Genomic DNA, 23,435 nt, shown 5'->3' on the forward strand with positions numbered 1-23,435 from the left:
CCTCCTGTAAACCACGGACTTTGGGAGATGATGACATGTCAGTGTGGGTTCATCCAGTGTAGGCTGTGTACCCCCTGGGGCAGGATGCTGATAATGGGGGAGGCAGGGGGCATATGGGAACCTGTATACTTTACGCTCCATTTTGCTGTGAACCTACAACCGCTCTGACATTCAAGTCCCTTAAGGAAACAATAATAATAACAATAATGTGAGGGGGTTTGGAATGGGGTAGAGATGAAACGTGCAGAAGGTGATAATCATTGAAGCCCAGGGAAGGGGACATGAGTCCCTTATGGGGTCTACTATTGTATGGGCTGGAAATTTTCCTTAATACATTGTAAAAGCAAAATGATCTCAGGGATTTATTTGTACTACGCTGACCATGCCGGCTGAGCTTCCTAAGGAAGGCTGCGTGGGATGGGGACTGGTCATGGGCTTGGTCTAAGCCTGCTCTGCCCTCCCGGGAGCATGTGCTTCTGCCTCTTGGAGCCTTTTGTATAAAACACGAGGTCATTCATACCCCACAGGACTTGTGTGCATTAAATGGCATAGTTTTTATGGAAGTGACGGAAGAAGTCACTGGGAATACACGGGGTGCTCGCTAAATGCTCACTAGCTAAGCGACAGAGGTGAGGGGTGGTTGAGCCCACCTGGACTCACAGAGCTGGGTGGGGCCCGGCCACCATCAGGGGTTCTTGCCTTCAGCCCACCGTGGTGGCTCCTTAGCCACAGTCCTGTTTTGGTGGGACCCGGAGACAGCCCCCAGAGTGGTGGGACAGGTGGGCCCAGGCCACAGACGGCTGCTGGCCCGTGGAGCCCACACAGCAGGGACCACGTGGCCTCAGGCCGGAGCGGCCACTCCCTGGAATCCTCTCTGCACCGCGGACTGAGCCCGCTTTGACCAGGGCTGGCCAGCGCGGTGGTTCACAGCACTTTGGATTTTAGTTCCGAGTTTGATGGATGCTAAAGCCCGATTTGAAAAAGAAATCCGGCAGTCTCAACAAAAAGAAACCATGGCAGTTGCATCTTTTGACTCTACTGCTCCTTCCCTGCTTTAAGTCACTGCTGTGGACTGGACCCCCCGCATCTGCAGCCTCCTGCAGTCTGACCCCCGCCGACCCTTCAGGCCTCATTCCCAGGAGGCTCTCCTCACAGTGGTCTTCCCATTATCTCCCAAATCGCAAATGTGGGAGGAGGTCCCAGCCAGGCCCCCCTCCTGTGGATCACTCCACACATCAGATCCTGGGTCTTGGTAGAAAGTCACTTCTTTGTGCGTGTGTGGTCCTCACTGCCCCCCCGCACCCCACCCCGGGGTCCCATGAGAGGAAGCTGCTGATCCTGTTTGGTCGTGGCCTTGATCAAAGCCTCTGCCAAGTGTGGGCTGTGCTCACAGACCGGTCAGCGGTGGTAACACAGTTCTTCTCTCTCCGTGCCGGCTAAATGAAGTGATGTTCTCTGCACCTTCTTATCACATCTCCCCAAGTCTCCCCTCCTTCCCAGTGTTCCTGAATTCTGCGGAAATCATTTAAGGTAATTTTCCAGCTCCTAGTCCTTGTTCTGCAGGTATAGAATCTGTCACTTTTAATTTGCCTTTCTTCCACTCATTTTGGGCAAAATATTTCGTTAAAAGATGCGGTTCCCCCCCGCCAAATCATCTCTTGTCTTAATGCCAGAGGTATTTAAATGCCCTCATAGTGAACTGTACAATCTAATTATGTAACTTAAAGTAAGTTTAGGGAAGGAATGAAATACCCCGCAGCTTCACCGTCTGAGAGATAGGGTTTTGTATTCCACTGGAAGTTCAGTGGCTTTCTTGCTATTTTTCCCTGTGTCGTAATGAGGCACCTCATCTTCCAGTTTTATTGGCAGCAAGCACTGGGTAACAGAGATGCTAGAAAAGCCCGAGGCTCCATCATGATAAAGTCATTTTAGCGACTGTAATTGTGCCAGGAACTTCTAATAGTTAAATTGGTTCCTGATTATGTTCCACTTGCTAAGTTCCCCTCCATTCAATTAACACATAATTATTTAGGACTCTGCTACTTTTTTGCTCTGCACATACTACTTTCCAATAGGCAGCTTACTGGGAAGGTGTCCGATTGGAGCCCACGCAGCATCCAAGTCCCTTTCCGTGCAAGGACAGAGCCGGGATGTGGTCCCAGAGGCAAGGCCTGAAGGACTCTCTCGGTGAAATGCTCGTGGTTGAGGGTCTTCGAATCCCGAAGGTGCCTCCTGCCACTGAGCCTCGCTCCTCATGCCCAGCCTGTCTCCTTTTTTTTTTTTTTTTTTTTAAAGATTTTATTTATTTGAGGGAGTGAGAGAGAGAGAGTGCAGGAGCAGAGGGAGTGGGAGAAGCAGGCTTCCCGCGGAGTAAGGAGCCCGATGCGGGACTTGATCCCAGGACCCTGGGATCATGACCTGAGCTGAAGGCAGATGCTTAACTGACTGAGCCACCCAGGCGCCCCCAGCCTGTCTCCTAAAGACGTGTGCCCAAGTGTAGGACTCTACGGCAAGTCTTCTCCTTTCTACCAAATGCTACTTAACATTCTGTAAAGTGTCTGTGGAGGTCATCGTGTTAAAATGACTCCGGACTATGCGGTGATATCTCTGTGTTACCTTTAATCTCAATGTTAACAAAAACAAGACCCCTACGTCCTAAGTTCACAGTTCAGAGGGCTCACAGTTAGTATTTTGCTTTGCTGGTTGAAAATAGGAGAATCTCAAAAACTTGAGCCACTTTCTGGAGGTCCTGTAGCTCAATGTTTACATGGACGTGAAGAAGATAGGTCAATAGATAGATAGATGATTGACAGGTAGATGAGAGATGGTTAGAAAGACTTCCTGAAGGTCTGGTAGCTAAATGTTTACACGAATGTGAAAAGATAGGTAGATTGATTGATTGGTTTGATTGATAGGGAAGGAAAAAGAGAGCTAGAGAGATAATGGAGAGATGATAGAAAATGCATAGAAAGAAGTGGATCCAGGCTGTAATTGGATGTGTATGGGGGTGTGTGGACAACAATCCATCACATATCTGACACCATTAGGAATTATAGTAGGCATTTTGTTTCTAGTGGGAGCTCACTGTGGTTAAGTATCCAGGTAGAAGAGAAGGAAGTCAGGAAAACTTCCTGTTTGTTTGTTTGTTTTGGTTGTATGAGGTTTGGGAATGAACTCTATCTGACACTGACCCCTAAATGATCGAAATTGGGGAACATTGTAACAGGATTTGTAAAGATGATGACTCTGACTTCAGGGAGACAGGAATCAGTTACCAAGAAGCATGAAATCAAGTCCTCTCCTTGCGGCCATTAAAAATAAAATTTGCAGGGCGCCTGGGTGGCTCAGTTGGTTAGGTGACTGCCTTCGGCTCAGGTCATGATCCTGGAGTCCCTGGATCGAGTTCCGCGTCGGGCTCCCTGCTCGGCAGGGGGTCTGCTTCTCCCTCTGACCCTCCCGACCCTCCCCCCTCTCATGCTCTCTCTCTCTCAGTCTCTCTCTCAAATAAATAAATAAAATCTTTAAAAAAAAAAATAAATAAAAATAAAATAAAATAAAATAAAATTTGCAGTATTTTGCTTTGAATAATTTGAGAAAATGCATCTAGACCTTATGGCTTTTTAAATCTTTTTGAGATGACATAGTCTGCCTGTGGGTCTCTCTACATTATTTATTTGTGTGTTTGGTTTTATCTTCCAAGATTTTAGGCTATAAATAAAGCCATTCAAAGGTTAAAAATGATTGAAAATAACTCTATTAAATATGGGCTCACACTTTTTCTTAATGGTTTTGACCATGTGGGACAGCATCCATGAAAGCATTTCATTCTCACGCCATTAGCTTTGTTCTTAGAAATTACTTAATCCTCCCGGCTGAGAATAGACATAACTTGTTTGGCTCACAGAGTTATGAATCTTTTTCCCCCGAGTCCATCACTTTTCTGGCAGAGTAGAAGTCGTGCCAGTCTGTACTGTTTCCCACCTTCCACTGCCCACCGGCTCTACCCCTGCAGCATCTCACTCTCGTGCTTCTGGGAGCTGAGACTGTGGGGACATTAGGCGTCACCTCTCTTCGTTGTGTCCTGTGCTTCTGTACAGTAATGTTGAGTGGGGAGGGTGGATTCTCTCTCTGCATTAGGCTCGGGGTTTGTTTGTTTGTTTACTTGTTTTTGTTTTGTTGTGTTTGCCTGGTACCGGGCCTGGACACACCACTGGCTGTGAGAGATCTGTTAGTGCAGGGAGAGGCCAAAGATTCCTTAGATCAGAACACTTCAGAATATTCATGGTGCCGAGGGGTCCTTTTAAATGATTTGGGGGATCCTGATATGTAAATGACAAGGTTCCTGTCATCAGGAACAAGTTCCAGAGGTGGAGAGGAGAATGAGGGACCAGCTCTGGAGGTGGAGAGGAGAATGAGGGGACCAGCTCAGGAGGTGGAAAGGAAAATGAGGGACCGGTTCTGGAGGTGGAGAGGAGAATGAGGGACCAGCTCTGGATGCGGAGAGGAAAATGAGGGAACAATGCCCAACCATACATGCCAAATGCCTAATGAGAAATTTGGTTAACAAGAAACTCAAAATAGCTGAACCCCACTGTGGACAACCTAGTCAGAATGTAAGGACTCCACGGAGATCAGGGGCTACCAAATATTCTAGCCTCTCTGTGCCTTCTGATTCGGGTCAGAGCCTGATCTTCTGGGCTACACATCCATCCATCCATCCATCCATCATCCATCCATCCATCATCCATCCATCCATCCATCCATCATCCATCCATCCATCCATCCATCATCCATCCATCCATCCATCATCCATCCATCCATCATCCATCATTCATCCATCCATCCATCCATCCATCATCCATCATCCATCCATCCATCCATCCATCCATCATCCATCCATCCATCCATCCATCATGCATCCATCCATCCATCCATCCATCATCCATCCATCCATCCATCCATCATGCATCCATCCATCCGTCCATCCATCCATTCCAGTGACTGACACCTAGGGGGCATATGAAACTGTGCTGGATCCTGACTTAGCATTGCAGGCACATGAGTGAATAAGCAGACAGGATTATTTGGGAACAGTCTGGAGGGCTTCCTTGTCCCTGAGCCCAGCTCTAGCAGTCACCAGGGCCGCAGAGCCAGCCCATTCACACTGCCCTCCCTCTCGTTGCCTCTTGAAAAAAAGGACTTGATCTTGAACTGTGTCGAACCTGCCTGAACTCTTCATTTCAGACTGGGAAGGTGTCCTGCTGTCCAGTCGCTCAGCTTAGCTCGCGATCTTTCCATACTGAAAGCAGATTTTTATGCAAAAGCTTTTGATGTGATTTTCTTATTTATTTTCTCTAGTTTGACATTTATTAAAAATAACCCATGAATTATAGCAGATAGTAGATGTTCTCATGTAAAAGTTAACCCCTGTTTGCTTCTTCTTCCCTAGTTAGAGCATTGAGTCATCCTCAGATGGCCTTGGCATTGCTCAGTTTTTAATCCCATCAAGTGTGGGCTCTTGGGTATATATAATTTATGTGTGTCCTGGCTGGTTCTGTAGAAGGTGTGTGGGCCTGGGTGCGCTGAGCTTGAGCAGCTCACCCTTGATGGCACTAGTGACAGTCTTCATTTGATCTTCCCTTTAGTTATCCTGCTACAACTCACATTCTGTGTTATTTGCTTTCTGTCCTTGCTTTTTAAAAAATTTATAGTGAATCTAAATTATAAAATCTCTCTCAGCCCCTCGCTTTCTCAGTTGTCAGTTCATTAGAAAGTTTTTATTTGGCCTTCATATTATTTCAGCATGGCATATTTTAAAAAAAAAAAGTCCTTTTGAGAAATATCTTTATTTAACTGGCTGAAATTGTTCCAGAGCTTAATTAGAAGTAGCATATTGCAACTGTTTGGGTGCTATCTTGAGGCAGAATGATTACCATGTAATAATAATGCATGTTCTAGTAAACTTGCCTTTATTGTCATAGAGGGCTGGAGGAGGGTCTTCCTTCAAGCTCAGAAGGACCCTGAGGGGACCCTAGTCAAAAGCTGAGTTCTAAAACTGGAGGAAAAATTACGGAGTGGTCAGTAGCCCAGGGTTTTGTGCTGCATGAGAGCCCCACCCTCTAATGATGGAGTGGTGTCACTCCACTGACAATCAGGAGACTTTCTCTGGCTGCTGGGGTTAATGCAAGTACAGGTCCCCAGATGCTCTCTGAACACGGTTGCCAAGGGTCAGAGGGGCAAGGCAGACCTTTTCTCTTTAGGCTTGCATCTTGCACTTCTGAGGGCTAAACCTGGCACAGGAGACCCCAGCCCAGGCCTGGAGAGCTGATGAGGCTTGCAAGGTGTGCTACGATACAAGACATGTCCTAAATTGAGTGATTTTCATCCTGGTCCTGTATTAATTTGTCAAGGTGCCCTTGTTCAGCTTTTCTCAATAAATCCCAAAATTTCAGCCATAAGAGCTACTTTTCAAATTGAACTGGGCCGCCTGTAGTCGTACTATCTGGCAACTCTCTGGCTGATGGATGCTGCTGCCCATTATGTGCCCCCTGGCTTATGGACAAGGCCAGGATCCCCGCGTCCCTCCACTGATAGTCACTTAAAGCACGGATGCCTCCTTTTTGGTTCTATTGAATGTCACCAGGGAAGAATTAGATAAGTCTGGCCACAGTTTTTGTCAGCAGCTGAGATGGCACACTCCATCACAGGCCATTTGTCACACCTGTTTCGGCCCCGGATCCAACCATAGGTTCCTTAATGAGATGCTGTCTGCAAACCCCCTTTCTTAGAGCTGTCTGGGTGTTCAAGAAGCTGCAATGTTGGGCAGGAGGTGGGGATCGAGACCTCCTTAAAGCCCCAAGGAGAGAGTCCCTTTCTTCCTCCTCCCAGGCTGCCTGGCCTTCAGGGGCTCTGGGACAGTCTGAGGTGGGCAGCTTCTCCGGGCATGCACGGCTAAGAGACCACGCTTTCGGAGAGCGCCGGTTCCTGGGAAGTAACCTGGATTTTTCTTACACTCTCTGGCTGCTTCCTGCTGTCTAAACAGGGGAAGTGTAATTAAGTTTATTATCTGTGACCCAATGCTAATTCTCCTTGCATCCTGCCTTTATGCAGAGGGAGAAGGGTCACTTAAAGAGAAGTATCTGGACTGAGCTTTATTATTGTGAACACTCTCAAGGGCAATAAAATATCTGCAGGATGAACAAGCTGGTGGAAGGGTTAATCCTCTGGAGTCATTTATAACCTCTCAAATTACATATCCCAACATGGAAAAGTGAAAGTCCAGGTATTAAAGGATGTGATATTTTGCTGTGGGTGCTTAACAGTTGTACATCATCAATGAATCAATGAATTACAATTCCTGTTAACCTTCTTGTCAGATCATTTATACATCTACTATAGCTTTTTTATTTGAACAAGTCATTAGTTACCAAAATCAACATTTCCAACAGAAGACGAATGACACCGAAGTAAGCCATACCTCCAGAATATGTCACCAGACCACTCCACGCCCGATAGATGGTGTATAACAGCATGTTTAAATGCTTACCTGTAAAAAGCCAGCTATAAGCAAAGGCCAGTTTAATAATGTTCCATGGAGACATGGTGACTTGGGAAGAGGATTTAATTAGCACCTTTTCCTTTTTAAAAAAAAAAAAATTAGGATAAAGAAGATGTGGTCCATATATACAATGGAATATTACTCAGCCATCAGAAGGGATGAATACGCAACTTTTACGTCAACATGGATGGCACTGGAGCAGATGGTACTAAGTGATATAAGTCAAGCAGAGAAAGTCAATTATCATATGGTTTCACTTACTTGTCGAACATAAGGAATAGCATGGAGGACATTAGGAGGAGGAAGGGAAAAATGAAGGGGAATCAGAGGGGGAGACGAACCATGAGAGACTACAGACTCTGAGAAACAAACTGAGGGTTCTAGAGGGGAGGGGGTGGGGGGGATGGGTTAGCCTGATGATGGGTATTAAGGAGGGCACGTACTGCATGGAGCACTGGGTGTTATACGCAAACAATGAATCGTGGATCACTACATCAAAAACTAATGATGGACTATATGGTGACTAACATAACATAATAAAAAAAAAAGAAAAAATTAGGTTTTTTTAGTGATACTTTTCATATGTTACTTTCAGATGCTGGTATTTTGGTCTGTTTTATTCTGCATGTGCTAATTTCCTTGGTTAATTTGGAGCACATCTGCATATAATTCTCTGGGCTTTTTATTGGCACAACCTCATAGCTTTTCACAGGACTTCGAGAGTTCACTTTCCAGACAGACTCGGGTTGTATCTAATTGAAATGCCAAACCTACAAAGGTGCCAGAGCCTAAGTGTGTAATTATGTAATTTTCTCTTGATCTTTCAGAGTCTTCCTGCGAGCGATTAATCAGTATGCAGACATGCTGAACAAAAAATTTCTGGATCAAGCCAACTTTGAGCTGCAGGTAAGAGAAGAGGTAGACATGCCCTTTGTTGGGAGATCATGCTAAAACAAATCGCCCTTCGGAGCCAATATCTTAGATTTCTAATTCTCGAACTTAATTGGTTTCCCATGCAAGGTATGGAAATGGAATTTACAAGATGTACTACTGGAACCCGAGGATTGAAAATCATGCCTTTGGAGTATTTGCTCAATTTAGCAAGGAGAGCGATGGAGCGGTTTCAGAGCAAACGTGCGGAATCAGAGTGACAAATAGGGAGTTAGCTGGGAGGCCACCCCTATCTGCTATAGCGGAAGAGACTGTCTCAGACCCAGACCGTCCAATGTGCGGAGGGAGGGACCGGCAGAGGCGGCCAGGCGGATTTGCATCCCTGAGCTCTGCTGGCTTTGAGAACTTGGTTCTCTGCTGGTGCTACCTCTGGTGGCCTTTACCGGGCACAGACCCTACCCCACGTGGCTCTGGGCTGGGTCAGCTGATTTGTCAGTTTGCGCCCTGTTTCTTCGGTGCTTGCAGAGAGAGGCAGGGGAGGGAGAGGGAGGGTGTGTGTGTGTGATAACGATTGATGCTGCCTGGCATGATTTACCACACATCTGGTGTTTGTGGCTTTCAGTTTAATTGCACTCTGGGTGTATTTCTGCTAATAATGATTTTTTTTATTACTTAGCTTACTAAAGTTTCCTGGGCAGGACTGTTCACTGAGACAGGACCTATGCTGTATTTCTTTTATAATTTTTAAATGGTAAATGTCTGTTTTATCTGCACTATGGAATATAAGTATATATTAATATATCAGGAACTGTAGATCTCGAAGTGTTACTATTTTTTACAGTTTTTAAGATTTTATCATTTTCTCTGCTTAATGCTTGTTTTCCCACATCCTAAAACACAGATATATTCTCACTGTAAAATATTCATGCCCTGTAAATCAACACATCAGGCGAAATATGAAAGACCCCTCCTCACCCTTTTCCCCTCTGTGGAGTGACTTTGAACTAATTGTGGGCTCTGCCTGATGCCTGCTTAGGCAAGTTTATCCAGACCTGTGCATGCTTTCTTTTGGCTTTTAACACAAATTGGATTATATCCTGTATTTTTTTTTTCTATTCCATCACATTTAGCAATAGACATGTACCAACATTCGTGCAGGCCCTCCTGCACTGAGGAGGACCTCCAGGCTGTTCCAGTCTGTCCGTGTTACAAGCAATGCATCTCGGTGCTGCATTACTGTAGACAGGCTCCTGGAAGCGTAACCGCCAGGCCGAGTAGTAAGAAAGTGCACGTGAATGGGCAGTGATAAATTATCCTCCTGTAGCGTTTTGCAATCCCACCAACCTTCTTTGAGAGCAGCCACTGTCTAAAACCATCTCTAGGACCAATTTCTTTGAAGTTGTTGTCTCTTATTTTTGTTGGAATTTCTCTGATTGCTACTTAGGCTGAGAATACTTACTGGCTGTGTGATTTCTACTGTGAACCATCTGATCATTTCCTGTACTCATTTTTCTATTGGGCTATTTGTCATACTTTTCTCTAAGTTGAAATTCATAATATAGCCTATTCATGGGTTTAGGCTTATCACACAGAAATTTTTAATTTTTCTGCAGTCAAATCTGTCATTTCTTCTATGCCTCTTGGGTTTTATGGTTTGCTTGGCAAATCCTTCTTTGCCTCAGTGTTATAAATGTAGCTATTTTTTTTTTTTTTTTTTGCATAGTTAGTATGTGCTAATACCTTTATAATTCTGCCTTTTTTTTTTTTTTTTAACTTCCTGATGATTACTCTATCTGGGATTTTTCTATTTAGTGTTAGGGCTAAGAGTTTAAACTTAACTTTTTCCCATATCATTTCATGAATAGATTCGTCTTTCCCCATGATTTAAAATGCCACCATAGAAAACATAATTGCAAATGTATCAGTGTGTGTATCCATTCTACTTCCTGTGTTATGACCTTCTGGTTTTATACCCTGCTAGCAGAGCCAGAACTTCTTATAGTGTGTCACTGCAAAATTATCTTGGCTCTTCTTTTGTATTTCCTTTCCTTTTTTTAATTTTTTAAATTTTTTAAGATTTTATTTGTTTATGGATCACTACATCAAAAACTAATGATGTATTGTATGGTGACTAACATAACATAATAAAATTTAAAAAAAAAGATTTTATTTGCTTATTTGACGGAGAGAGAGCACAAGCAGGAGGAGTGGCAGGCAGAGGGAGAGGGAGAAACAGGCTCCCCACTGAGCAGGGAGCCTGACACGGGGCTCCATCCCAGGACCCTGAGATCATGACCTGAGCTGAAGGCAGATGCTTAACCACACTGAGCCACGCAGGCGCCCCTTTGTATTTCTTTTTCCATATGAAATGCAAGATCAGCTTGTTAACCTTACTTTTTAAAAATGCTGCATTTATTTTAATTGGGAATCCATTAAGTTTATAAATAAATGTAGGGGATATGTTACGGAATTGGGGGGGATACTTTGCAGTATTTCTTTTTTTCCCATCCCATACCGGAATATTTAGGTCTTCTTTTTGTGTCCTTCATTAGAGTTTTCCATTTTATCCATCTGAGCCTCACCCAGTACCCGCTGGGTAGGTTGTCATGGATGTGAAGAGTAGCTGCTGCGAGTGTGGGGCTCCTTTTTCCCAGCATGTCCCGTATCACTGCTCTTGTTCACGGTTTCATGAGGAAGGTCCCGAGGCTGCTTCCCTCATGCCCACACACCTCAGCAGCCATGTGCTCTTTGGGCCAACATAGCACCTTGGCCCTTGGCAAGTGTGAAGTGCGTAGGGATTGCTGTTCCACCCTGAAACGCCCCCACCCTCCCAGCCTCGGTGGCTGGCTTGGGTGCCACATGGCGAAGACAGCCTTCAGTGTGAGCTCCAGGGCTGCTCCGACCAGTCACATTTTTATGTTCTTACGTCCTGTTCTTCACCGCACAGTTCTGTCTACTGACGCCTCCTTCTCCCTGAACTCATCAACCCTGAGGGCTGCCTGCCACTTCCCCTTCTGCGTCCTTGTGCTCCGGCCCAGGCTGCCTCCCAGGCCTGGCAATACAGCACAAAGGAGTCTTTACCTAACCCCACCCCCCCATTCCCCCAGTTTTGTAGTGTGTATTTCCTACAAACAGGAACTTTCTCCTGCATAACTACAGTAAAGCTACCCAAACCAAGCTTACAGTAGTGCTACCATCTAGTCCTCAGACCCCGTTCAAGTTCAGACATCCCAGTATAGCTGTCATGGCTCAGCACCAGACAGGTGGGGTTACTTGGCATGCCTCAAATCATGCATTGAGTACTATTTTTTGGCTTATATTTTTATGTGATTTTTTTTTTAAGACTTTTTTTTAAACATTTTATTTAAGAAGAGAGAGTGAGCATGAGCAGGGGAAGGGCAGAGGGAGGGAGAGAGAGAGAGAGAAGCAGACTCCCCGCTGAGCAGGGAGCCCAACATGGGCTCAATCCCAGGACACCCGACTTGAGACCGTCCATCCGCTTCACACATAACCCATGGCTTTGGGCGAGTCTCTGCACCGCATCTGAGCATCAGGGGCACAGCGCTTACCTGGGTAATCCTGCAGCGATCAAATGAGCTGCTGTGTTACTAAAGAAAGTGCCCAGTTCATGAAAAGTGTTAGGTAAATGGAAGAGCACACACTCTTACAACTCTGCTCTAAAATTCCCACTTACTTCACGGGTGACTAAAAATAAAGTCGCTACTGTTAACACCTTATTTTTACATAGTCTTTTGCAGCTATCTCATTTGATATAATAAATAGTATTCCTGTAAAGGAGAAAACCAACACCCCCAGATTTCTTCTAAAGACTGTGGAAGGCCTTTTGAGCTTGGATGTATGATGGGAACTCTGTCCAGGCTCTTTCCCTCCAGGAGCAGGTGGAAGCCCCCCAGACCGTCCTCTGGCACACAAACATGGTGGGTGTAGGAGTTATGCGTAAAGGCCAGGAGTATGTCCAAATCATTCCCATTGGTGATCCAAGAATTCTTCCTGCATCTTGATGTTCTCGACCTGGTCATAAACACTGACATAACCAGGGGTATTAGTTCTGTGACTTTAGGAATCTATGCATATGATGTTTTTAATTAATTAATTATTTATTTATTTTAGGGGGAGGGGCAGAGGGAGAGGGAGAGAATCTTAAGCAGACTCCCCGTGAGCATGGAGCCCGACGCAGGGCTCGATCTCGGGACGCTGAGATCACAACCTGAGCCCTGACCAAGAGTCGGACGCTCAACCCACTGAGCTACCCAGGCACCTCCATAATGACATTTTTATAGCAGCGCGTCTGGGTTACCGTGTTTAAGGAGACAGAGCTTCCACGGTGCAGAGCTTTATAACAAAGTCATTTCATAGTAAATTGTCTGTTAAGCACATATCGTCTATAAGTCTTTGAAATATAAAATGTTTGATGTTTTTACAACTCTTTTCCTTAGTTACCTAGTGTTTATGTACATTTTTGGTATCTGAAAAAGTCATAAATTACAGAAATTATGTACTAGTAAAGAAGGGGCTCCATGATGCACTAGTAACAAGAGCCAACATTCTTGTGTCCTTTCCGCATGCTCGGCAACCCCCAGAAGCCTCTGCCCCTATTCACTCCTGTGATCCTCTGACAGCCCCAGGAGACAGGCACTGTAAGACTCCCCCTTTACCTCTCAGGAAACCGAGGCACCAGGAGGTTAGATTAGTTGCCCGAGGAAGTGGCAGAGGTAGAATTTGAGCATGTGCACTGTGACCTTGGCGCCCACCCCAGCCCTGAACCACACCGTGGCTGGCTGGCCAGCCACCTGCATGGAGTGAGTGTGGATTTCTAAACATTTCAGAAGTGTGTGCAGGGCAAATGAGGAATGCCTCAGAGCGTTTTGAGACCCACTATTAAGCTGTTCAGCACCTCAGCATCTCCCCTTTTTTGGTTTTCAGCTTTGGAACAACTACTTTCACCTGGCTGTCGCTTTCCTCACTCAGGAGTCCTTGCAACTGGAGAATTTCTCAAGCGCGAAGAGAGGCAAAATCCTTAACAAGTAAGTCTGCATCCAGTCCCGAAATCACGGGCAGGAGCCTGCAATTCTATTAGCATCATTTCTGCGTAGTCTCTAAGCCAACTTGGTATGCAAATTGAGATGTAATAATCATGGTGTCATGAAAGGTTGGTTTCAAATCCCGAATCTGGTGTTGCCTTTTCTAACCCATGAATCAGGATCTAAAACTGCAGGGTTCATTCTAGTGAGTTCCGAGTCTGTGTAGTTCACCATTAGCACCACCCAGAATGGGAGTTTCAGGAGGATAATTGCCTCTGCCCTGCACCATTCTGATGTCTTTCCACATGTGCTTTTCTTTATCGTCTGCTTGTGCAGTGCTCCTTCGAGAAAGGAAGCATCTCGTGCAAGCTGTTGGCACAGTTGGGATTGTTGAAGAACTCCTTCAGAGTGAGAGCTGCCTGGGGTTTCCTCCTTTGTGAGAGGCCACCCATGTCGTGCTCTATGTGGGAGATCCGAAAGGCTGGACTAGTCCTTGGATGATCCTAACAAACCTCTCGGAAGCCCTGCGTCCCTGCCTGGGTCCTTCAGCTCTGTGTCCTGCATGGCTCCTGGCCCAGGACAAAGAAAAGAACGCTTGCATGCTTTCTTTCCACACTTTAGGTGCCCCGGAGGGTCTTGCCGCCTCTCTTTCTGCCTCGGTTTCCCTGACTTCTCTCTTCTCTGAGCGCCCCTTTTATAAAGGCTTTAAAGATTTTATTTATTTATCTGACAGAGAGAGACACAGTGAGAGAGGGAACACAAGCGGGGGGAGTGGGAGAGGGAGAAGCAGGCTTCCTGCCGAGCAAGGAGCCCGATGCGGGGCTCGACCCCAGGACCCTGGGATCGTGACCTGAGCCGAAGGCAGACGCTTAACGACTGAGCCACCCAGGCGCCCCTATAAAGACTTTAGAGAAGAGTTCTCTTATTGCTCCCACATCTCTGTGTCCCCGGTCCCTGTGTGTCATTTCATAATTCCTCTGCCTTACGTTGACTTTTCCAAGGCTTTGCCCCTCCCTGACGTTAGCGACTCCAGAGGGAGTCTCAGAAGGTGACAGAAGCACTGCTCAGCGCCCCTCGTGTTTTGTGAGCGCGTCTCTCACTTGCCACATCAAAGCACGTCATCCCCGCAGAGTAAGAATTGTGTCAGCAAATATTTATCGAACAGGTATGCCAGTGACTTTCCAAGCACTCCGAGTGCATTTTTCATACATGGTCATTAAAACCAAAACAGAAACTGTTCATTGGGTCTCCTTCTCACCCTTACTTTCCAGAAGAGGAAGGTGAAACATGTTCTAAACAAGTCACATGACCAGTGCCACACACCCGGTCATTCTAACCCAGGCAGTTCAGAACCCGAGATGTTCACCCACGCTGCTCTTAAAACCTTAAGTCCTTCCATTGTCCTGTCTACCTGAAGGTCAGCCTCCACCTGGTCATATTCCTTCACGCTTCCTCCATTGGGTGGCTCCAGTGGGTTGGCCGTGGATGCAGACAACTGTCCATTGTTCAGAAAAGGGGAATGCACCAGAAGGCTCCGGCCAAGCGGGCGCCCGCCGGTGACTGCTGGGAAGGCAGAGCCGGCCTTCGCACAGCCCACTGAGGTCTGACTGCCAGCCCCGGCTCAAGAGACAGATGCCAGGTGGCACCTTCTGGGGACTGGCTCCATAGGGAAGCTTCCGCTTTGCCAAATTTACATCTTCTCAGGGCTCACATGAAGTGAGGGGTGGTGACTGGTGGTGGTTGCTGTCCTTCTTGTTTCAATGCGCTCATGGTGGAAATTTCCATAGTAGAAGCAGAAATAACTGGCACACTCTGAGCACCGTACAACTTTCTCACAGCCAGCCCCGGATGCCTGGGACGCCTTGTTATCCAGTCCTGTGGAAGGACAGCTGGGCCATAGCAGGTGGATTCAATAACCTACGTGTGCGCGGGGGTCACTGCGGGGGAATCCAGACCCAGCTCCAGCCGACAGAACAGCCCGTTCTCTGCCAAGCACACAGCACGGCCAACCCTTCAAGATGCCTGCAGGACAAGAGAATTTAAACCAGAAATCTGTCTTAAAAGAGCTGGCATCTCCTGTGAGGTTTTTAGAGTAAAACCATTGATTCTGAGCATTTTTCCAGGCCAGGGCCGGGTGGCTCTGCACTGGGCCTTCTTTTGTCACGTGAATGTTAACAGTCTAAGCTAAAGCCACGTCGATACATGCATTAACCACAGAGGGCCTTGACCGCCAAAGAAAACATTTGCTTCCCACATAGCCTTGTGCTTTCAGAGGCTTCAAAGCCAAGGAAAATGTAACACGGCCAGCTGGTGTCTCCCCTGCCAGAGCCGCAGGGCTTCTAAATTGAGCTCTGGGTCTTCTCTTCCTCATATCCGTGGCAATAAGAGGCTCCAGATTTTCCCTTTGAAATTTTCTCATGGATTCCCCAAGGGAAAAAAAAAAACCTCCTAAGTGTTTTAGAAGTTGTCTTTGCAGGACTCTGGCAGGACGGCCTCAGCTCCTGTGCAGCCTGAGGGGCCCTCTCCCAGGGACCTAGGCTCAGTGTGTGGCTGTGACAGGCCACCAGGGAGAAGTGTTCTCCGTGTCTAAGACCAGCGCTTGTGGCCCGGGAGGCCGTGTGGCTAAGATGCGTGGCAGGTTCAACAATACGATACAACAAGATGTGCTTGTATTCGTCATGCCTCTGTCTCTACCTTAAACACTTTTTATTTGCTGTTTTATTTCTAAATACCAAAATCTACATAAGACATACTTCAGGTCATCCTGCCCAAATGCTTAAATTTTCCCAGTGCCTAGAAAGGTTTTAATTTGCTTAAAATGGTGCTAGTGAAAAGGACCTGAGTGCCTGCTCTGTGCTCAGGGTCTTGGTGCTTGGGATGCAGAGGTGAGAAGTTCACGGTCTCAGGCAGGTAGGTGTGCGACAGTAACAGCGATCGCCTGAGGTATCAGTGCTCACCGGGCACCTTGGCAGACTGCAGATGGACGTTCGGGAGTGAACGCGGGGAGCCCCAAGGCCTCTGGTGGGAGGGGCTTCCAGGGTGGGTGGGGAAGGAGCAGGGAGGTTACCAGGTTGGTTGACTGAGCCATGGTCAACAGACCACCAGTCCCCAAAGGGGACATCAAGTCCCAGAGGACATGGCCTGCTCCTTGAGCAGAGAGATTCTCTGGATTGTTGAAGCGTGAGTGAGTGGCTAGACCCTGAGGGCTTGGCATGGGCAGAGCGGGAGGCCCAGTGATCTGGGAATTGACCCCATGGGTCTCAGCAAAGGGCTGGGTGCTGACGCAGAGCACAGTGGAGGATAATTCACTTGGTTGTCTTTTTCTAGATAGAAAGCCTGCAGGCTCTGAAAGCAGAGCCATGCCACACCCATTGCGGAACCTCTGGCTGCCTCCCTTTGGGCCAGTCTACTGCTCTAGGGTTCCTGAAGCCAACCAAATGCATCTGCTTGAGGGCTTCACTGAGGAATCCCCCTCCCCCCACACCCTTCACACCCCTGCCTACCCTTCTCTTCCTCTCTGCCAAGCCTGCAGCAACACCTGTCTGCCTGGCTGACAGCACGGTGGCCCCAGACAATGAGAAAATCCCAGTGTCAGAAGATCTGCCTGTTCATTCCCTCTTGTGACGCTCCCCGTCCTCCTGATGACCTGGGTTGGGGAGATAATTAGGATATTCATCCCAGAGACTTTGCCCAACATGCATGGGAGTAACATAATGGGCCATACCATGCAGAGAACTGATTATGTCAAACCCAAATTGAGTGTAAGATTTTCCAATGAACCACAAAATAAATAACCACCAGGAATCAAAGTCTATAATAAGAAAATATATCTGACTCAGGCTTCAGACATCCTTGGTGCTAGGACTCCCAGCAAAGGACAGAGGTGTCGCTGGCGTTTGAAAACTGACCATCACTTCTCCCCGCCCCATCCCCCCACCCCCACCCCCAGCCTTTGACATTACGGGGACTTAGGAAATATGAGTCAGATATAAAAAAGTTGGCTTTTCATTAGCAGCCAGCTTGACCATGTTAGTATGCAGGACATGTGTGTCCTAGTTGGGACAATGTGACCCATGACTGCAAACAGGCTTCTGTGTTCAGGACCAGACTTAGTCCTGGAAGAGAAAGGGGGTTTCAGGCACTGGGCATCCAGCATATCCAAGCATAAAAGGCTCACTTAAAATTTTCAGCCCAAGAATCAAGTTTAAGTGCCAACCCCAGGTTAGTGCATTTGAACCTATGTGCAGAGACCACCCTCCATGCAGACCCTCTCCTCAGTTGGTCTCCATGCTATTTCTCATCTTTATTTACTTATTTATATGTATTTTTTCGTGTAGAATTCACACCTTCTGAGAGGACAGGTTTCACAACCAGGTCGAAATTCCACATAAACAGAGATCTCCATCTTTCCGTGTGCAGGGTTCTGAGGTGTTTGTGCATTAAGTCAAACTAAAGACATTGCTTTTAGGGAAACTGAAAGAAATAAAGCTGCCACAAGCCCTGCTTTGCAGTGTGGGATGATCCGAAGCTGGGATTGTGGACCCCAGATTATAACAAGAAGTAGTTTAGAAAAAGTAGAGCTCATGTTTATGCACATTGTTTAAGAGACTCCAATTATTCAAAGTAAGTTCAGTCCAAACCCAGAATTAGCAGGGGTCCCAGGGAGACAGATTTAGCAAACGGTGACCCACGGCAAGTCGCTGTTGGCAAAGGTAAGTGTCCCGTGTGCCTGAGCGACTCTGTGCCCCGTCCAACGTGGTAAACCTCAGGCAGCGCAGGACACCATGGCACATCCAAGCCCTGTGTGTAATAAACTTTATTCCCAGGATCACAGATGGGGTCCCACCTCCTCTCACCTCCCCCAGGGACTTGCCATTAAACCAAACGTGTCTCACTTCACGCATCAAGTCCCTCCAGTGACCTCTGCATCTGTCTACATCCCTCAGCCTCCACCCACTCCCCACAAGGTCTCCCTCTTTCCTCTGTTCCCAGAACCCCATGGAGATTTTCCTCCTCCTTTTTGGCCTCTCTGTTCCCTTGTCAGGCTCATAATCCTCCATCAGACCTTTCAGTGGGGGCGCTCCTCACGCCTTGGTCTTGGGTCTTCTCGTTCCATCCTCCCTCCTTCAGATGGCGTGTTTCAGCTCTGCATCTCAACCCTTCCTTGGGTCACGATGGCAGTTTAATGGGTGTTTGTATTTGTTCCCTACAATCATCTGCCCTCACAGTTAACACACCCTGGGTGTCTAAAAACTACAGTTCAGGGGGCCAGGAATCCAAATCAAAGTGTGGGCAGAGGTGGTTCCTTCTGCAGGCTCAAAGGGAGAACTGTTCTGTACCTCCCTTGGCTGGTGGTTGTTCGCAGGCCTTGGCGCTCCTGGTTTCTGGCTGCATCCCTCCACGCTCTTCCTTGTGGCCTCATAGGGCCTTCTTTCCCATGTCTCCAAATCTTCCTCCCCTTGTAAGGACACCAGTCCTTGGACTCAACTCCCCTCCAACCTCTGCAATCCAGTATGACATCATCTTAACCTGGTGACACCTGCAAAGACCCTATTTCCAGATAGGGTCACCTTCACGGGTCCCGGGCTTAGGACTTGAACATGTTATTGTGGAGGACACAATTCAACCCACAAGAGTCATGCCCAACATACTTTTTTTTTTTTTTCAGTGAAATAGAATATAAGAAAGCATCAGAATTTACTGAAGGTAGTGAGGTTAAGTGTTATTTCATAAAACAGTTGTACACAGATATTTATATGTGTGCTGGTTAGTAAAGTAAAATGTATTTCTTATTTCAAAAGCATTTTGAAACTTAAACTTTAAAAAGCTGCCTCTGTGGCCTTTGTTCACACTGTATCCCCCTTGGTCTCTTAAGAGGAAGGAGCAGGCTCTCTCTCCTCCTGCCACACGTCCTCTTTTGGTCCATATCCTTACCTACCCACTCCCTGCCTCGGGGCCTTTGCACCTGCTGGTCCATCTGCCTGGAATGCTCTTCCTTCCCTTCTGCCTGGATTACGTCTTTCCTTCTTCAAATCTGAGGGTAAATTATTGTCCCAGAGAATTGCCATGGCCAGCCTAGGCCCACTGTTCAACTCTCACTCCTCTGTTTTTCCTAAAGGGCCATGATCACAGCCTTCATAGAACTGTTGTATGTACATATGTGTGTTGATCTAGTGTGATTATTTGTTTAATGTCCCATCTCTGCTACCATGCTAATAGCCCCCCAAGGTCTGTGGACTTTGTTCTCCATGTTATATTAATATTTCCATATTAGCTCTGAGCCTGGCCTCTAGTGAGTATTCAGTAATTAACGAATCAGTGAGTAATGTTCCCTGAATGAATCAATGTAAATGACCATTGTAACCATGGGTTGCTGTGATGAGGCCTAGTGTGAGCTTTAAAGGAAGCCCCTATCCTGGCTCGAGTGCTCACTAGGACATACAAGGACATCATCTTTCTCATTTTCAAAAACTCCTGGGAGATGAACATCATACATCATTATCCCAGTACTACATATGAGGAGACTGAGGGTCAGAGTGGCCAGGTGACTTGCCCAGAGTGCTTAGATTTGGGCTTAGGTCAAGCCTTATCCCCAAGCCTGGGTTATCTCTGGTGGACATGGGTTTTCTGCTTCTTGGGTGAAGATTCACGAAACCAGGTGCTGAGATAAGGCCCTGGAGACCAGATTCATGCTATTTTAGCTCAGAGTTACAGACCTGGATGTGGGATCCTGTATTCACTTGGGCTATGGGAAGCTTGCCTCCTTGAGGCCCCCTTGGCCCCTATTTTGCAGGTGCTCTCTGACTTGTGTGTGGGCACGGTGGGCGGGGTGTGATTGGAAACGCCAGGTGACTCCAGCTCCCTGCTGCTATAGCTTTGTGGGGTCAGGCACGGCGGTTCACCACCGGGACTCTCTGCATCCTCAGTGGAGAGAGGGCCACGACAGCTTCTCTCTGCTCACCCGGTGGTCTTGTTGCCAGAGTCAGATGAGACCAGTGCCCTTTGAGAGATGTGACATGGCGCTGTGCCGTTGGGGAGATCCGGACTTGCCAGGCCCTGAGGCGTGTGCCTTGGGGCAGGGCATGGGCCTTGGGGTCTGAAGACTTGGGTTCTCTTTCTTCTCTCCTTGCCTGTGACTTGGCCGAGTCCTTTGGCTTCTCCCTCTAGGACCGGTTCTGTTCCCTCAAGTGTAAGTTGTGAGAGTTGAACTTAGCTCTGCTCTGTAAGGCTGCCACCAGCCCTGGGAGCCTGTGACCAGGTAACGAGCATGAGCCCCAACACTCTCCATCACTGCTGCCCTCTCCTCCCCAGCAAGAAGGTATGAACAGTTTGGGAATCCCTCTTGAGTTCTGGTGATAGCTGTAACCTTATTGGGGGATTACGCTGAGACATGTAAAGATTGAGCAGAGCTGCTGTCTTATTAAAACTAAAGATCAGTCTCGCTGCCAGAGAGTCAGTCTTGCCCCTCACCTTCTAGCTCGTTGCTCCCCTTGTTGTTACCTTTGTTCTGGCCCTAAGCACCTTTGTCTTATTTGGGTATGAAAATGGCATTTTTAGCCCCTTGCTACAACAGGCCTGACTCTAGTGAGGGATGTGCTCTCGGATCTTTGCTGATACCCCTGTCCTCAAAATAGTGTGAGGGCATGTCATTTTCCACATCTGGGACAGGATAGCGTAACTAGAAAACGCGAATCCGACACCCATGAGCATCTCACCCTCTGTCAGCACCGTAAGGAAAGGGGACGTCCAGGGAGAGGCAGGAGTGGTGGAGGCTCCCTGTCCACGTGGGCCTCCTGGCGTCCAGGTGTCAACCCCAGCTCTGGAGAAATGGCAAATCACTGCAGGTCAGCAGACATTGGGTCACTCCGGCATGACCCAAACCGCCTAGCATTTTAGCCATTTTTCTTTTGTGAGAGAGATTCTTCCAGGATGAGAAGGAATGGCTTGGCTATTGGAAGAGTATTTAAAACTTGAGTTAGTCAGTCAGTGGCAGGCCAACGGCTCTGACCAGTTTGCCCCAGCTCCGTGGGGGGGCTCTGGCCGGCTCTGTGTGCCGAGATCTGAACATGTACTGGCAGGCCCTGGGGGGTCCTGCCTGTGATACAGAGTTCCCTGGCTCACCAGACACCCACTCTCCCGAGAGACGACTCATCCACCTGCGCAGCGAGCACCAGCACTAGGTGTGAGCGTGGCTGTGTGCTCCGTGGTGCTTTTCCCCGGTGGATGCCGGGAGGAGGCCTGCCGTATCCTCTCCCCGTCTGGGCTGCTGGAGACCCTCTGTCATTTGTGCGGGAGCAAAATGGGAATTGGGAAACTGGATCAACAAGCCCAGGAAGGGTGCACAACTAAAGAGGGCTTTGATGATACGGACCGTGGGCGATGTGGGGTGCCACTTAGACATTGGAGGGTGCTCTCCTCTCACCCGCGGGCTTGGTCCAGTAGCTTTGCTGACAGTGGACAGGCCTCTCCTCACTGTGGCACTGGTGATGGGTGCATTCCCTGGCCGAGATCCCCCCTCTCTCACTCACCCAGTTGACCCACATCAGCACTCACCTGGTTGTCAGGCTGGGCTGGAAGGTAACTCGTTTATCCCCGAGGACAAGCTTGTCCTCACAGGAAGGGGCTGACGCTCCCAGGTCAGTTTCTCTGTCTGTACACGGGGCCGTGGGTCCATGCAGGTGCAGCGGCCCCGGGGTGACCTCTGTGACAGGGTTGCCAGGCCAGTTTCCCTGGTGGAGAGCATGTTGGTCTGCAGCCCTCTCCTGCTGAAAGTGACAGACGGGTGCTTAGGGCCCTGGAGACTTTTATAAGGTGGCAGCCAGCTATGGTTGTTGGTTTACCAGGAGGCTCTTTGCCTTGAGAGCCACAACCAGGTCATCTGTAAACAGCTTCCCTTTCCACATCAGCTGACGTGAGGACGAACAGAGCAGCTTGATGACCCAGCTGCTAAACTGTAATCCTGTACGATAATTGTGCAAATTATTATTTTTAATATAATCAGTTTTTTCCTTAGGCAATGAAGGAAAAAGTTAAATTGCTCACAAACTAATAAACGTTTATCTTCTGAAGCATCAAATTCTGTTTACTCATGAAACACACACCTCCTCTGCTGACCCTGTGGGAGGAAAATTAACATTTATTTTCCCTGATAAACAAGAACAGGGGAATGTTTGTTGACATCCTTTGGTGCAGAGCTCTTCCTTACATTGAAAATACTAAAGAAGGATGGGAGATATTTGAAAGAGGCCTTCCCAGCTCTGATTGTCCACTCCAGGGCTTAATTTTAACATGTGAAAGCTGCTTTTGTGAGCAGGGTTGGAGGATGTCATTTGGTGTCTGCAGAGCTGGATGCTAAGAGCATGCTCTGAAAACGAGCTCCCCCTCAGGCCAGGGAGCCAGGTCCTCCTTCTCTTGCCATTAGAGACTGAAGAAGGAAAATACTGCCCTTACTTTCTACCACCTCGCTCATGTTCCCACGGGGTGGGGGGTGGTGGGAAGAGTGTTACATAATCTGGGGTGATGGGGTGATGGGTAGGTGAGGTTCCCTCTGCTGGATTCTTCCTCCTTCAGTTCTCTTTGGTGGCAAGAGAAGCTTTGATACTCTCTTTGTTTGTCTCCGTGCTGGGAGACTTTCATTGCACTTAAAAATAATCTAAGTCTGATTTCCAAATGCTCAAAAGAGTGACTCAGCATTTCCCCTGTCCTCGGTTCTCAGGTATGGAGATATGAGGAGGCAGATTGGCTTCGAAATCAGAGACATGTGGTACAACCTTGGTGAGTAGCTGGGATTTCCGGGGAATCGTGGTGACTGTCACTGGCCTTGGCTGTCAGTGGTGCCGGAGCGTCTTGAAAACCTGAATTGCTTCTCTTCCTCAGAGAGCGATTGCTACCTTTGCAAGAGTTGTTTTCTGCAAGTAAGAGGTAGGAAGAAAATCCCATCGGTG

General features: G+C 47.6%; 1 protein-coding gene across 1 annotated transcript in view; it reads left to right on the forward strand.

Moving 5' to 3' along the window:
• The window catches only part of DOCK1 (dedicator of cytokinesis 1), a 428,835-nt gene that overhangs the window by 322,468 nt on the left and 82,932 nt on the right, over nt 1-23,435 (forward strand). Inside the window, exons 30-32 of the mRNA XM_044916230.1 lie at nt 8,386-8,464; nt 13,394-13,494; nt 23,207-23,265. Of these exons, the coding sequence (XP_044772165.1) occupies nt 8,386-8,464; nt 13,394-13,494; nt 23,207-23,265 (239 nt within the window). The remainder of the gene's footprint in view (nt 1-8,385; nt 8,465-13,393; nt 13,495-23,206; nt 23,266-23,435) is intronic.

The sequence above is a fragment of the Neomonachus schauinslandi genome, chromosome 6, assembly GCF_002201575.2.
Source record: "Neomonachus schauinslandi chromosome 6, ASM220157v2, whole genome shotgun sequence".
Lineage (NCBI taxonomy): Eukaryota > Metazoa > Chordata > Mammalia > Carnivora > Phocidae > Neomonachus > Neomonachus schauinslandi.